This window comes from Phyllobates terribilis, unplaced genomic scaffold (assembly GCF_046119375.1).
Source record: "Phyllobates terribilis strain yellow unplaced genomic scaffold, ASM4611937v1 Scaffold_9__5_contigs__length_417890890, whole genome shotgun sequence".
NCBI lineage: Eukaryota > Metazoa > Chordata > Amphibia > Anura > Dendrobatidae > Phyllobates > Phyllobates terribilis.
Genome location: NW_027362769.1, coordinates 147,790,335 through 147,807,782, shown reverse-complemented (window position 1 = coordinate 147,807,782; position 17,448 = coordinate 147,790,335). Strand labels below are relative to the sequence as shown.

General features: G+C 49.5%; 1 protein-coding gene across 2 annotated transcripts in view; it reads left to right on the top strand.

Moving 5' to 3' along the window:
* GALNT13 (polypeptide N-acetylgalactosaminyltransferase 13) overlaps positions 1 to 17,448 on the top strand; it is a 556,185-nt gene that overhangs the window by 380,691 nt on the left and 158,046 nt on the right. For both annotated transcript variants that reach the window (XM_073647161.1, XM_073647160.1), the window contains exon 8: positions 9,945 to 10,084. In XM_073647161.1, the coding sequence (XP_073503262.1) occupies positions 9,945 to 10,084 (140 nt within the window). The remainder of the gene's footprint in view (positions 1 to 9,944; positions 10,085 to 17,448) is intronic.

The following is a 17,448-nucleotide window of genomic DNA, read 5'->3' as shown; positions in this document are numbered from 1 at the left end:
ACTAAACATCCAGACTGCTGTTATAGGGGGACGCCTGACTACACATCCAGACTGCTGTTATAGAGGGGCTCCAGACTACACATCCAGACTGCTGTTATAGGGGGGTTCCAGACTACACACCCAGACTACTGTTATAGGGGGCTCCTGACTACACATCCAGACTGCTGTTTTAGGGAGCTCCAGACTACACATCCAGACTGCTGTTATAGGGGGCTTCTGACTACAAATCCAGACTGCTGTTATAGGGGGGCTCCAGACAGCAATTATAGGGGGGTTCCAGACTGCACACTCAGACTACTGTTATAGGAGGGCTCCAGACTACGCATCCAGACTGCTGTTTTTTTCGGGGGCTCCAGACTACACATCCAGACTGCTGTTATAGGGGGCTCCAGACTACACATCCAGACTACTGTTATAGGGGGGCTCCAGACTGCTGTTATAGGGGGGGCTCCAGACTACACATCCAGACTGCTGTTATAGGGGGGCTCCTGACTACACATCCAGACTACTGTTATAGGGGGGCTCCTGACTACACATCCAGACTGCTGTCATAGGAGGGAGGCTTCAGACTACACATCCAGACTGCTGTCATAGGAGGGGGGCTTCAGACTACACATCCAGACTGCTGTTATAGGAGGGCTCCAGACTACACATCCAGACTGCTGTTATAGGGGGGCTCCAGACTACACATCCAGACTGCTGTTATATGGGGGCTCCAGACTACAAAACAAGACTGCTGTTATAGTCGGCTCCAGACTGCACATCCAGACTGCTGTTATAGGGGGCTCCAGACTGCTGTTATAGGGGGGTTCCAGACTGCGGACCCAGACTACTGTTAAAGGGGGGCTCCAGACTGCACACCCAGACTACTGTTATAGTGGGGCTCCAAACTACGCATCCTGATTGCTTTTATAGGGGGATCCAGACTACACATCCAGACTGCTGTTATAGTGGGGCTCCAGACTGCTGTTATAGGGGGACTCCAGACTACACTTTCAGACTGCTGTTATAGGGGAGCTCCTGACTACACATCCAGACTGCTGTTATAGGGGGCTCCAGACTACACATCCAGACTGCTCTTATAAGGGGTTTCAGACTACACATCCAGACTGCTGTTATAGGGGGGTTCCAGACTACCCAACCAGACTGCTGTTATAGGGGGGCTCCTGACTACACATCCAGACTGCTGTTATAGGGGGGCTCCAGACTGCTGTTATAGGGGAGAAGTGATATGGGGCGATAGCTAGACACAGAGGATGGGTCAAGGGAGGACTTTTTGAGGATGGGTGTGATTGAGGCATGTTTGAAACATGAGGGGAAGACACCAGTTGTTAGTGACAGGTTGAAGAGGTGGGCTAGGGCTGGGATGAAGATAGTGGTAAGGTTTGGGATGAGGTGGGACGGGATTGGGTCAAGTTTACAGGTGGTGAGGTGTGATTTGGAGAGTAAGGAGGAAAGTTGATCTTCAGAAATGGTGGAGAAGGTGGTTTTGGAGGAAGAGGGTTGAGTAGGTGTGGAGAGGGGCTGTGGGGGCTTTAGGCAAAAGCTTTGTCTGATGGTGTCAATCTTCTGCTTGAAGAATGAGGCAAAGTCTTCGGCTGAAATAAGAGGAGAGGGAGGAGGCACTGGGGGACAGAGGAGAGAATTGAAGGTGTTGAATAGTTGTTTGGGGTTGTGAGACATGGAGGAAATGAGAGATGTGAAGTATGTTTGTTTTGCTGCAGTGAGTATGGACTTGAAGGTAGTGAGGGGCTGTTTGAATGCGATGAAGTGCTCATGGGAGTGGGACCTTTTCCATCTACGCTCAACAACCCTGGAGGCCTGTCGCAGTTCTATAGTTAGGCTGGTGTGCCAGGGTTGTCTGTTGATTGTGCGAGCCTTGGTATGTGTGAGGGGGGCGACCGAATCGAGAGCTGCAGCGGTTGTGGAGTTGTATAAAGTGGCAGCAACATCTGCATCATGTAAGGAACTAATGTCTGTAAGAGGGAGGAGGGATTCAGAGAGTGAGTGTAGGTCAAGGTGTTTGAGATTTCTGCGAGGGTATGCAAGTTTGTGGAGTGGGGATTGTTGCCCTGGAGAGGAGAGGGTAGAGAATGTAAGTAGGTTGTGGTCAGAAAGAGGGAGAGGTGAGTTAGAGAGGTTAGATAGGGAACAGAGGCGGGTGAAGATGAGGTCCAGTGTGTGGCCGTCTTTGTGGGTGGGTGTGGAAGACCACTGAGTTTGACCAAAGGAGGAAGTGAGGGATAGAAGCTTAGAGGCAGCTGAGAGGGAAGTGTCAATGGGGATGTTAAAGTCGCCCATGAGGATAGTGGGAATGTCAACGGAGAGGAAATGAAGTAGCCAAGTGGTGAAGTGGTCAAAGAAAGTGGTGGTTGATCCTGGGGGGCGGTAGATGACAGCCAGTTGGAGGTTGGATGGGGAGTAGATGCGCACGCAGTACACTTCAAAAGAGGGGAGAGTAATTGAGGGCGGCAGTGGGATATGGGTGAAGGAGCAGTTATCTGAGAGGAGGAAACCTATTCCTCCACCATGCTTGCCGGTGGGGCGGGAGGTATGGGAGAGGTGGAATCCGCCATACGAAAGTACAGCAGGAGAGGCCGTGTCGGAGGGGGTGAGCCAGGTTTCAGTGATGCCGAGGAAGGAAAGCTTGTTAGTGATGAAGAGATCGTGAATGTAGGAAAGTTTGTTGCAGACGGAGCGAACGTTCCATAGAGCTCCTATTAGTGGGACTGGGGAAGCGGGGCCTGGGCGGATGAGTATAAGGTTAGAAGGGTTACGAGAGTTTGGGATAGATCGTGGGTAGGAGGTGGAAGTGATTGTAGGGATGTGGTGAGGAGGACCGGGATGTGGAAAGATGTCGCCGGTAGTAAGGAGGAGCAGAGAAAGCACCAGTAGGTGGGAGCAGGAGAGGGCATGAGGTGGCTGTCTGTGTTTGGAGACCAAGGATTGTATGTTGTGTAATAGCTCTGAGGAGGAGGTGAGATGGGTGGGGGGGCTCCAGACTACACATCCAGACTGCTGTTATAGGGGGCACCAGACTACATACCCAGACTGCTGTTATAGGGGGCTCCAGACTACACATCCAGACTGCTGTTATAGGGGGGCTCCATACTGCTGTTATAGGGGGGCTCCAGACTACACATCCAGACTGCTGTTATAGGGGGGCTCCTGACTACACATCCAGACTGCTGTTATAGGGGGCTCCAGACTACACACCCAGACTGCTGTTATAGGGGGCTCCTGACTACACATCCAGACTGCTGTTATAGGGGGGCTCCAGACTGCTGTTATAGGGGGCTACAGACTACACACCAAGACAGCTGTTATAGGGGGGTTCCAGACTACACACCCAGACTACTGTTATAGGGGGGCTCCTGACTACACACCCAGAGTGCTGCTATATGGGGGCTCCAGACTACACATCAAGACTGCTGTTATAGGGGGCTCCAGACTACACATCCAGACTGCTGTTATAGGGGGGCTCCAGACTGCTGTTATAGGGGGGTTCCAGACTGCACACCCAGACTACTATTATAGGGGGGCTCCAGACTACACACCCAGACTACTGTTATAGGGGGGCTCCAAACTACACATCCAGACTGCTGTTATAGGGGGCTCCAGACTACACATCCAGACTGCTGCCATAGGGGGCTCCAGACTACACATCCAGACTGCTGTTATAGGGGGGCTCCAGACTGCTGTTATAGGGGGGTTCCAGACTGCACACCCAGACTACTGTTATAGTGGGGCTCCAGACTACGCATCCAGACTGCTGTTATAGGGGGCTCCAGACTACACATCCAGACTGCTGTTATAGGGGGGCCCCAGACTCAACACCCAGACTACTGTTATAGGGGGGCTCCAGACTAAACACCCAGACTACTGTTATAGGGGGGCTTCTGACTACACATCCAGACTCCTGTTATAGGGGGCTCCAGACTACACATCCAGACTGCTGTTATAGGGGGCTCCTGACTACACATCCAGACTGCTGTTATAGGGGGGCTCCAGACTGCTATTATAGGGGGGTTCCAGAATGCATATCCAGACTACTGTTATAGGGGGGCTCCAGACTGCACACCTAGACTACTGTTATAGGGGGGCTTCAGACTACACTTCCAGACTGCTGTTATAGGGGGGCTCCAGACTACACATCCAGACTGCTGTTATATGGGGGCTCCAGACTACACATCAAGACTGCTGTTATAGGGGGCTCCAAACAAAACATCCAGACTGCTGTTAGAGGGAGGCTCCAGACTGCTGTTATAGGGGACTCCAGACTGCACACCCAGACTACTGTTATAGTGGGGCTCCAAACTACGCATCCAGACTGCTGTTATAGGGGGCTCCAGACTACACATCCAGACTGCTGTTATAGGGGGCTCCAGACTACACATCCAGACTGCTGTCATAGGGGGGCTCCACACTGCTTTTAAAGGGGGGCTCCAAACTACACATCCAGACTGCTGTTATAGGGGGGCTCCTGACTACACATCCAGACTTTTGTTAGAGGGGGCTCCAGACTACACACCCAGACTGCTGTTATAGGGGGCTCCAGACTACACATCCAGACTGCTGTTATAGGGGGCTCCAGACAGCTGTTATAGGGGGCTCCAGACTACACACCCAGATTGCTGTTATAGGGGGGTTCCAGACTACACACCCAGACTACTGTTATAGGGGGGCTCCTGACTACACATCCAGACTGCTGTTATAGGGGGCTCCAGACTACACATCCAGACTGCTGTTATATGGAGCTCCTGACTACAAATCCAGACTGCTGTTATAGGGGGGATCCAGACTGCTATTATAGGGGGGTTCCAGGCTGCACAACCAGACTACATTTACAGGGGGGCTCCAGACTGCACACTCAGACTACTGTTATAGGAGGGCTCCAGACTACGCATACTGACTGCTGTTATAGTGGGCTCCAGACTACACATCCAGACTACTGTTATAGGGGGGATCCAGACTGCTGTTATAGGGGGGCTCCAGACTACACATCCAGACTGCTGTTATAGGGGGGCTCCTGACTACACATCCAGACTGCTGTTATAGGGCGGCTCCAGACTTACCACCCAGACTACTGTTATAGGGGGGCTCCAGACTAAACACCCAGACTACTGTTATAGGGGGGCTCCTGACTACACATCCAGACTGCTGTTATAGGGGGGCTCCAGACTACACATCCAGACTGCTGTTATAGGGGGCTCCAGACTACACATCCAGACTGCTGTTATAGGGGGGCTCCAGACTACACACCCAGACTGCTGTTATAGGGGGCTCCAGACTACACATCCAGACTGCTGTTATAGGGTGGCTCCAGACTGCTGTTATAGGGGGGTTCCAGACTGCACACCCAGACTACTGTTATAGGGGGGCTCCAGACTGCACAAACAGACTACTGTTATAGGGGGGCTCCAAACTACACATCCAGACTGCTGTTAAAGGGGGCTCCAGACTACACATCCAGACTGCTGTTATAGTGGGCTCCAGACTACACATCCAGACTGCTGTTATAGGGGGGCTCCAGACTGCTGTTATAGGGGGGTTCCAGACTGCACACCCAGACTACTGTTATATGGGGGCTCCAGACTGCACACACAGACTACTGTTATAGGGGGGCTTCAGACTGCTGTTATAGGGGGGTTCCAGACTGCACACCCAGACTACTGTTATAGGGGGGCTCCAGACTGCACACCCAGACTACTGTTATATGGGGGCTCCAGACTGCACACACAGACTACTGTTATAGGGGGGCTTCAGACTGTTGTTATAGGGGGGTTCCAGACTGCACACCCAGACTACTGTTATATGGGGGCTCCAGACTGCACACACAGACTACTGTTATAGGGGGGCTTCAGACTGCTGTTATAGGGGGGTTCCAGACTGCACACCCAGACTACTGTTATAGTGGGGCTCCAAACTACACATCCAGACTGCTGTTATAGTGGGCTCCAGACTACACATCCAGACTGCTGTTATAGGAGGGCTCCAGACTGCTGTAATAGGGGGGTTCCAGACTGCACACCCAGACTACTGTTATAGGGGGGCTCCAGACTGCACACACAGACTACTGTTATAGGGGGGCTCCAAACTACACATCCAGACTGCTGTTATTGGGGGTTTCAGACTACACATCCAGACTGCTGTTATAGGGGGGCTCCAGACTACACATCCAGACTGCTGTTATAGGGGGGCTCCAGACTACACATCCAGACTGCTGTTATAGGGGGCTCCAGACTACACATCCAGACTGCTATTATAGTGGGCTCCAGACTACACATCCAGACTGCTGTTATAGGGGAGCTCCAGACTGCTGTTATAGGGGGGCTCCAGACTACACATCCAGACTGCTATTATAGTGGGCTCCAGACTACACATCCAGACTGCTGTTATAGGGGAGCTCCAGACTGCTGTTATAGGGGGGCTCCAGACTACACATCCAGACTGCTGTTATAGGGGGGCTCCAGACTACACATCCAGACTGCTGTTATAGGGGGCTCCAGACTACACATCCAGACTGCTATTATAGTGGTCTCCAGACTACACATCCAGACTGCTGTTATAGGGGAGCTCCAGACTGCTGTTGTAGGGGGGCTCCAGACTACACATCCAGACTGCTGTTATAGGGGGGCTCCTGACTACACATCCAGACTGCTGTTATAGGGGGGCTCCAGACTGCACACCCAGACTACTGTTATAGGGGGGCTCCTGACTACACGTCCAGACTGCTGTTATAGGGGGCTCCAGACTACACATCCAGACTGCTGTTATAGGGGGGCTCCAGACTAAACACCCAGACTACTGTTATAGGGGGGCTCCTGACTACACGTCCAGACTGCTGTTATAGGGGGCTCCAGACTACACATCCAGACTGCTGTTATAGGGGGGCTCCTGACTACACATCCAGACTGCTGTTATAGGGGGGCTCCAGACTAAACACCCAGACTACTGCTATAAGGGGGCTACAGACTAAACACACAGACTACTGTTATAGGGGGGCTCCTGACTACACGTCCAGACTGCTGTTATAGGGGGCTCCAGACTACACATCCAGACTGCTGTTATAGGGGGCTCCTGACTACACATCCAAACTGCTGTTATAGGGGGGCTCTAGACTGCTGTTATAGGGGGGTTCCAGACTGCACACCCAGACTACTGTTATAGGGGGGCTCCAGACTGCACACACAGACTACTGTTATAGGGGGGCTCCAAACTACACATCCAGACTGCTGTTATAGGGGGCTCCAGACTACACATCCAGCATGCTGTTATAGGGGGTTTCAGACTACAAATCCAGACTGCTGTTATAGGGGGGCTCCAGACTACACATCCAGACTGCTGTTATAGGGGGGCTCCAGACTACACATCCAGACTGCTGTTATAGGGGGTCTAAAGACTGCTGTTATAGGTGGGTTCCAGACTGCACACCCAGACTACTGTTATAGTGGGGCTCCAAACTACGCATCCAGACTGCTGTTATAGTGGGCTCCAGACTACACATCCAGACTGCTGTTATAGGGGGGCTCCAGACTACAAATCCAGACTGCTGTTATAGGGTGCTCCAGACTACACATCAAGACTGCTGTTATAGGGGGGCTCCAGACTGCTGTTATAGGGGGTCTCCAGACTACACATCCAGACTGCTGTTATAGGGGGGCTCCTGACTACACATCCAGACTGCTGTTATAGGGGGGCTCCAGACTAACACCCAGACTACTGCTATAGGGGGGCTCCAGACTAAACACCCAGACTACTGTTATAGGGGGGCTCCTGACTACACGTCCAGACTGCTGTTATAGGGGGCTCCAGACTACACATCCAGACTGCTGTTATAGGGGGGCTCCTGACTACACATCCAGACTGCTGTTATAGGGGGGCTCTAGACTAAACACCCAGACTACTGCTATAAGGGGGCTCCAGACTAAACACACAGACTACTGTTATAGGGGGGCTCCTGACTACACGTCCAGACTGCTGTTATAGGGGGCTCCAGACTACACATCCAGACTGCTGTTATAGGGGGCTCCTGACTACACATCCAAACTGCTGTTATAGGGGGGCTCTAGACTGCTGTTATAGGGGGGTTCCAGACTGCACACCCAGACTACTGTTATAGGGGGGCTCCAAACTGCACACACAGACTACTGTTATAGGGGGGCTCCAAACTACACATCCAGACTGCTGTTATAGGGGGCTCCAGACTACACATCCAGCATGCTGTTATAGGGGGTTTCAGACTACAAATCCAGACTGCTGTTATAGGGGGGCTCCAGACTACACATCCAGACTGCTGTTATAGGGGGGCTCCAGACTACACATCCAGACTGCTGTTATAGGGGGTCTCCAGACTGCTGTTATAGGTGGGTTCCAGACTGCACACCCAGACTACTGTTATAGTGGGGCTCCAAACTACGCATCCAGACTGCTGTTATAGTGGGCTCCAGACTACACATCCAGACTGCTGTTATAGGGGGGCTCCAGACTACAAATCCAGACTGCTGTTATAGGGTGCTCCAGACTACACATCAAGACTGCTGTTATAGGGGGGCTCCAGACTGCTGTTATAGGGGGTCTCCAGACTACACATCCAGACTGCTGTTATAGGGGGGCTCCTGACTACACAACCAGACTGCTGTTATAGGGGGCTCCAGACTACACACCCAGACTGCTGTTATAGGGGTCTCCAGACTACACATCCAGACTGCTGTTATAGGGGGTCTCCAGACTGCTGTTATAGGGGGCTCCAGACTACACACCCAGACTGCTGTTATAGGGGGGCTCCAGACTAAACACCCAGACTACTGTTATAGGGGTGCTCCTGACTACACATCCAGACTGCTGTTATAGGGGGCTCCAGACTACACACCCAGACTGCTGTTATAGGGGGGCTCCAGACTAAACACCCAGACTACTGTTATAGGGGGGCTCCTGACTACACACCCAGACTGCTGTTATAGGGTGCTCCTGACTGCACATCCAGACTGCTGTTATAGGGGAGTTCCAGACTGCACATCCAGACTACTGTTATAGGGGGGCTCCAGACTGCACACCCAGACTACTGTTATAGAGGGGCTCCAGACTACGCATCCAGACTGCTGTTATAGGGGGCTCCAGACTACACATCCAGACTGCTGTTATAGGGGGGCTCCAGACTACACATCCAGACTGCTGTTATATGGGGGCTCCAGACTACACGTCAAGACTGCTGTTATAGGGGGCTCTAGACTACACATCCTGACTGCTGTTATAGGGGGGCTCCAGACTGCTGTTATAGGGGGGTTCCAGACTGCACACCCAGACTACTGTTATAGGGCGGTCCAGACTACATATCCAGACTGCTGTTATAGGGGAGCTTCAGACTGCTGTTATAGGGGGGTTCCAGACTGCACACCCAGACTACTGTTATAGGGGGGGGCTCCAGACTGCACACCCAGACTGCTGTTATAGGGGGTCTCCAGACTACACATCCAGACTGCTGTTATAGGGGGCTCCAAACTACCCATCCAGAATGCTGTTATAGGGGGCTCCAGACTACACATACAGACTGCTGTTATAGGGGGCTCCAGACTAAACATCCAGACTGCTGTTATAGGGGGACGCCTGACTACACATCCAGACTGCTGTTATAGAGGGGCTCCAGACTACACATCCAGACTGCTGTTATAGGGGGGCTCCAGACTACACATCCAGACTGCTGTTATAGGGGGGCACCAGACTACACATCCAGACTGCTGTTATAGGGGGCTCCATGCCAGCATTTTACCATGGTACTAATGTACAGATAACTACAATTACTAACCCTCGTAGTAACTGCTTTTGCTGCAATACTGGTTGTCCCACAGACGTCTCTGAATTATTTTTCATGCTTTGCCATTTGCGATAATCACTTTACTTGGGAAAACACTAATACGCAAAAATATTTTTTTCCAATGTTCCAGGTGTTGTGAAGGTTGATTATGGGGATGTAACGGAGAGGAAATCCCTTCGAGAACGACTGAAATGTAAACCATTTTCTTGGTACCTAGAGATGATCTATCCGGACTCTCAGATTCCGCGGCGTTACTTTTCTCTCGGTGAGGTATGTTTTTTTTTCCTTTGTACTATTTCGTCTTATATAGCGCTCGTGCTGTAGTTAATGGGCAGCCTGCTAGTTTACTTTGCTGTCTATAAAGATCCCTTTACACTTGCCAGATTGACAGAAATATGAATAATTCACATTTGGGAAATGAACTTGGAAAATAATGTTGTTATTCCTTGGACGCCTGTGGATATCAAGGGGTGTCAAGGTGTCAAGGGAGGACCGGGGAGCGGCGCTGTGGGTCGGGATACTACTGCTGCGAGCGCCCGCTCATGTCCCGGGTTCTCGCAGCGGAAGTAGCCGCACAGGCAGCGGCGCTCCCCGGTCCTCACCAATACGATTCGATGATTGGTCGCGGTCTTCGGCCGCGACCAATCACCGATCTTGCCGCAAAAGTTAAACACCGCTGTGCTGATTGGTCGCGGACGCTGCCCGCGACCAATCACCGATTTGGGCGCCATATTTAAACACCACTGTGCTGATTGGTCGCGGACGCTGCCCGCGACCAATCACCGATTTGGGCGCCTCATTTAAATAGCGGCCGCGACCAATCACTGATCTTGCAGACACATTTAAACACTGCTGTGCTGATTGGTCGCGGACGCTATTTAAATGTGACGCCCAAATCGGTGATTGGTCGCGGGCAGCGTCCGCGACCAATCAACACAGCGGTGTATAAATGTGGCGACAGGATCGGTGATTGGTCGTGGGCGATATTTAAATGTGGCGCCCAAATCGGTGATTGGTCGCGGGCAGCATCCGCGACCAATCAGCACAGCGGTGTATTAATGTGGCGACAAGATCGGTGATTGGTCGCGGGCGATATTTAAATGTGGCGCCCAAATCAGTGATTGGTCGCGGGCAGCGTCCGCGACCAATCAGCACAGCGGTGTTTAAATGTGGCGCCAAGATCGGTGATTGGTCGCGGGCAGCGTCCGCGACCAATCAGCACAGCGGTGTTTAACTTTTGCGGCAAGATCAGTGATTGGTCGCTGCCGAAGACCGCGACCAATCACCGATTTGTGCGCCACATTTAAATGGCGCACATCTCCTGGCCGGTAGCAGCAGAAGGACCCCGACCTCCATGCGGAAGGGAGGACCGGGGAGCGGCGCTGCGGGTCGGGATACTTCTGCTGCAAGCAGTCACTCATCTCCCGGCTTCTCGCAGCTGAAGTAGCCGCACAGGCAGCGGCGCTCCCCGGTCCTCACTAATACGATTCCGCTCCCCGGTCCTCACCAATACGATTCGCTGATTGGTCGCGCTCTCCGCCCGCGACCAATCAGTGATCTTGGCGCTAAAGTTAAACACCGCTCTGCTGATTGGTCGCGGCCGCTGCCCGCGACCAATCACCGATTTGGGCGCCACATTTAAATAGCAGCCGCGACCAATCTCCGATCTTGGCGCCACATTTAAACACTGCTGTGCTGATTGGGCGCGGACGCCAGCCGCGACCAATCAGCGATTTTGTCGCAAAATTTAAACAACGCTCTGCTGATTGGTCGCAGATGCCAGCCGCGACCAATCAGCTAGATTGGCGCCAAATTGAAACAACACTCTGCTGATTGATCGCGGACGCCAGCCGCGACCAATCAGCGAGATTGGCAGCAAATTTAAACAACGCTCTGCTGATTGGTCGCGGCTGCCAGCCGCGAACAATCAGTGAGATTGGCGCCAAATTTAAACAACGCTCTGCTGATTGGGCGCGGCTGCCAGCCGCGACCAATCAGCGAGATTGGCGCCAAATTTAAACAATTCTCTGCTGATTGGTCGCGGCCGCCAGCCGACCACGACCAATCACCGAGATTGGCGCAAAATTTAAACAACGCTCTGCTGATTGGTCGCGGATGCCAGTCGACCGCGACCAATCAGCGAGATTGGTGCCAAATTTAAACAACGCTCTGCTGATTGGTTGCGGCCGCCAGCCGACCGCGACCAATCAGCGAGATTGGCGCCAAATTTAAACAACTCTCTGATCTCCCGACGGCAAGTGTGAACGGAGGACCGAGGAGCGGTGCCACCGGTCGGGATGCTTCTGCTGCGAGCAGCCGCTCATCTCCCAGCTGCTCGCAGCGGAGGTACCCGCACAGGCAGCGCCGCTCCCTGGCGAACAATCAGCGATATGGGCGGCAAATTTAAACCCCGCTCTGCTGATTGTTCGCGGTCGCCGGCCGCGACCAATCAGCATTATTGGCGCAAAATTTAAACCCCGCTCTGCTGATTGGTCGCGACCGCCGTGCGCGACCAATCAGCGATTTTGCTGCCAAATTTAAACAACGCTCTGCTGATTGGTCGCGGCGGGTGACCGCAACCAATCAGCAGTATTGGCGCCAAATTTAAACACCGCTCTGCTGATTGGTCCCGGCCATGACCAATCACCATTATTGGCGCCAAATTTAAATAACGCTCTGCTGATTGATCGCGACCGCCAGTCGCAACCAATCAGCATTATTGGCGCCAAATTTAAACCCCGCTCTGCTGATTGGTCGCGTTCGCTGGCCGTGACCAATCAGCATTTTTGGCGCCAAATTTAAACCCCGCTCTGCTGATTAGTCACGACCGCCGGCCGTGACCAATCTGCGATATAGCCGCCAAATTTTAACACCGCTTTGGTGATTGGTCACGGTTGCCGGCCTCGACCAATCAGCGATTTTGGCGCCAAATTTAAACACCGCTCTGCTGATTGCGCCCTGTCGGCCGCATACATATTCTAGAATACCCGATGCATTTGAATCGGGCCACCATCTAGTAGTATATAAGTATATAAGGTTGTCAGAGAAGGAAGAAACAGATTTTGACACAACCTTAAAACAGAATACAGTAGTGAGTTGATAGTGATTGATTCATAGAGAGAAACAATAGGTGAGAGACAATTTAGATGAATGGATGGATGGACTAAACTGAATTCTTAGAGACTGATGATGAAATGTAGATTAATAATTGAGATTGATAATAGATATATAGGGACTAGTGTTGCGTGAGCGTACTCGATTAACCCTTTCACCGAGCACAGCCTGGATCATGCCCGAGTATTTTCGGCGTTCTCAGCCTATATGCTCGAGCCACCGTGGCTGCATGTGTCGCAGCTGTTAGACAGCTGTGACACATGCAGGGATTGCCTGTTTGTTAGAAGTAGATAGAAAAAAGTTTGATAAAAATATATCAATGATAGATAAAGATTTTCTCTAGCCCCAATCTCAAGAGAAGTCGATAGATGGGTAGTTAAAAGATAGATGCGAAGAACAGCTAGATAGATATTTTTGAGATAAATGGATGGATGGACACACATATAGATAATTAGATAGATAGATAGATAGATAGATAGAGGGATAGATAGATAGATAGATAGATAGATAGATAGATAGATAGATAGATAATAGAGGGATAGATAGATAATAGATAGATGATAGATAGATAGATAGATAGATAGATATGAGATAGATAGATAGATAGATAGATAGATAGATAGATAGATAGATAGATAGATAGATAGATAGATAGATAGATAGATAGATAGATAGATAGATAGATAGCTGAACTCCAGACAGGAGATAGTAAAAAAAACTATGGTCTTTATTCACCCATATATTTGTATTGTTTTGGGTCTTCAAACTCTCTGAGCCTATTTTAAAGCCATGGCTAAAACGTCACACATACAAGGATGAATAAAGACCACAGCTTCTCCCTTGTATGGAGTGCTGCTATTTTTGCCATATTTATATGGGGATATTGAGTCAGTACCCTGGACCTTGTACCGTTTTGTTATAACTGTTAATCTATTTTGTATAATGCTGCTTAGATAGATAGAGGGATTAGATAGATAGATAGATAGATAGATAGATAGATAGATAGATAGATAGATAGATAGATAGATAGATAGATAGATAGACAGACAGACAGATACAGTGCTGCTCACCATTTTTGGCACCCCTTCATTTTTTTCATAGACTGTACAAAATCTTCAGAAATTAATGGAAATGTACCAAAGTTATATCCTCAGAAATTTTTAATTAGTGGTCCAAAGTAATACAACAATAAGACATTTCAAAGAAGAAACAGTATAAACAGCATGTGCCGTAATAAAGACACCCTTAATTAATACTTGGTTGCACACCCTTTGGCATTGATGACAGCCGCCAAATGTTTCTTGTAGCCATCTACAAGCTTCTTGCACTTCTCAGCTGCAATTTTCTCACACTCTTCCTTTACAGTTTGTTCAAGCCCCTGAATGTTTGCAGGATTCATTTTCCCAATGGCAGATTTCATCTCATCCCAAAGATTTTGAATGGGATTGAGGTTAGGACTCATTGCTGGCCATTTTAAAAAAAACAGTCCTTTTTTATTTTTCAACCATTCCTGTGTACTTTTGGATGTGTGCTTTAGGTCATTGTCTTGCTGGAGGATCCATGAGCTTCAACTCAAACCAAGTTTTCTTACACTGGGTGGGACATTTCGCTTTAAAATCTCTTGATAATTCTCTGATTTCATGATTCCTGTGATAGGGTCAAGGCCTCCAGTACCAGATGCAGCAAAGCAACCCCATAGCATTATGGATCTTCCGCCATGCTTAGCTGTTGGTAAGGTGTTATTTTCCTTATAAGCTTCATTGCGCCGTCTGAAAACAAACTTTTGCTTTGCTTTGCCAAATAGCTATATTTTTGTTTCATCTGTCCACAGAACATTTTCCCAGAAGGATTTTGGTTTGTCAGGGTATTCTTTGGCAAAGATCAGTCGTTCCTTTTCATGTCTTTTCTTCAGCAGTGGTTTCTTCCTGGGCATTACCCCATAAAGTCCTGCTTGGTTTAGTGTGCGGCGTATGATACTTGTTGAAACCATGACCCCAGATCGTTCAAGGTTGACCTTCAGGCCTTTGGATGTTTGACGTGGTGTTTTTTCCTCCATTCGCACCAACTTTCCAAAACATCTCTTGTCAATTTTCCCCTTTCCCCAATGTCCAGGGAGGTTCTTGACGGTTACATCCTTGGCAAACTTCTTAATAACATTGCACATTGTTGAAACTGGGATACCAAGGTGTTTGGAGATGGCCTTATTCCCTTTTGAAAGTCTTGTTTTTGCTAATAATAGCAGTTCTGATGTCCTCAGACAGATCCTTTGTCTTCACCATTGTGACAAAGGAACAGGGCCTACCATGTGACTTTTTAAAACACTGAAGTCATTGGCTATTTCATGTCATATTGGCACTGACAATTAATCGTAGGTGAGTCTCTTTTGTGATTTACTACAGGTGAGTCAAAATGTGTTTCCATACTAAATTAATGTAAAAGGTACCAATACCAGTGACACAGCAGGATTTAGGTTTTTCTATTTTTCTCTTCCATTGTTTTTGGTTTCAAATTATTGTTTATCATTTGTTGTTTTGTATTTAACACGAGGGCTCTGTACAAAAAAACTGTTTCACTTGATTCTTTTTTTTTCAGGAGATATTCCACATTATGTACTAAATTTCATGGGTGCCAATAACGATGGGCAGGACTGTAGATAGATAGATAATAGATAAATAGGAAGATAGATGATAGATACATAGATTGATAGATAGAAGGATAAAAGTGTAGATAGATGTTCACCAGCACCAACCTCAAGAAATTAGAAATTTATTGAAAGAGTAGATGAGACCTAACTCCAGGCCCCGTCCACCGGAGCTTCTGTCTCCTCTGTCTTGTCTCACAGTCAGCTCTGGGCAGCGCGATGCAATGGTGCCAGAAGTAACCTGCACTGTCCTGGAGAATTCGGTGGAGCAGGGAGCCGATTACAGCTCCTCTGCTCCTGTCCCAGGCGGGGCGCACATCTTAAATTGTATTTACATCTAAAGGAAACGAATACAAATGAGTGCAGGGAAGATGTTTGGTGCACAATGTTTGAAAGCTTCACATAGCCCCACACACAACCCTCCGCGCCCCTGAGTAACTGTATATAATCCATAGACTCCGTACACAGATGATATAACACTGCGTTTTTGTAACCTGTTATGTTTAGTGAATGTTTTAAACTAAATGTGAATATGTGATTTTCGGCCGAGTGTTGTGTGTGGGGCTGTGTGCAGCCTTCAGAATGGCACATAATGAATAGAGCTCGAAAACTCATTTGTGCAGGCTCAAACATCACCGCCGCTCCTGCAAACAAGGCCCCTGGTGTTTAATTATCTTCTATTTTGTTCCTAATGTGGTGTAGTGACTGTGAGCTTCAGGATGTGATTTAGCTATTCCTCAGAAAACGGCGTGTGTACTTTACATAAGGTATTGACAGTATTCTGCCAGGAATATCACTAGGAAATATTCATAGAAGAAAAACAAGTCTCAATGGCATCAAAAGAGCTTCGCAGGGTGAAAAATACCTATCCCTCTATCTATCTATCTATCTATCTATCTATCCCTCTATCTATCTATCTATCTATCTATCTATCTATCTATCTATCTATCTATCTATCTATCTATCTATCTATCCCTCTATCTATCTATCTATCTATCTATCTATCTATTATTATCTATCCATCTATCTATCTATTATCTATTATTATCTATCTATCTATCTATCTATCTATCTATCTATCTATCTATCTATTATCTATCTATCTATCTATCTATCTATCTATCTATCTATCTATCTATCTATCGCGCCCCCAGGGCAGTGGGGTACTCGGCAGCCGGGCCTATGGATGCTGGGGGGGAATATGTCACAGTGGCTGCCCGGTCCGTGGCCCAGGGCAGTGAACAACAAGGGGATAGTTTATATGGGATTTGTAGTTTGATTGTGACGCCACCTGTGGTTTCTGGTAATTTGTACCAGCGCTGCTGCAGACCTCTGAGGCAGTTGATAGGGCAGCTAGGATGGAACAGCTCCCCACAGGTGGAGCGGGCCCCAGGGCAGTGTAGAGTTTGATGGTGGGTGGTGATGCTGGGGCTTGTAGTGCAGTCGAGATGGCGCAGCAGGAGTAACTGACAGAGACAGGAGATTCACTTCAATACCTTTACTGGTGCGGATGTCAGGTACGGTCCAGGGTACTCGGTAGGAAGGGTGCTCTTCAGGACTTCTCCCCAGTGAGTGGGTATAGGGCCTCCTGGTCCGTGTCTCCCTCTCTCTAAGCTCCTGGCCAGCCTGCAACTGGGCCTAGCTTCTGTGTCGTGTTGCTCTCTTCACCTGTCGCTTTTTAGTAGGACCTTCCGCTGGCAACCACTATCCCTGGGCGCCGGGGCCTTCGTGGTTCCTGGTCCTTAAATGGGTTTAGCTTCAGGTCAGCCAGGGACTTGTAGTCCTCCTGGTATGCCGGTGATCCCTACTGGGTATAAAGGACCCTGTAGGCGTGGACCCGATGTCCAGTTTGTATACTCGGGGTGAGCCTGTGATGCTC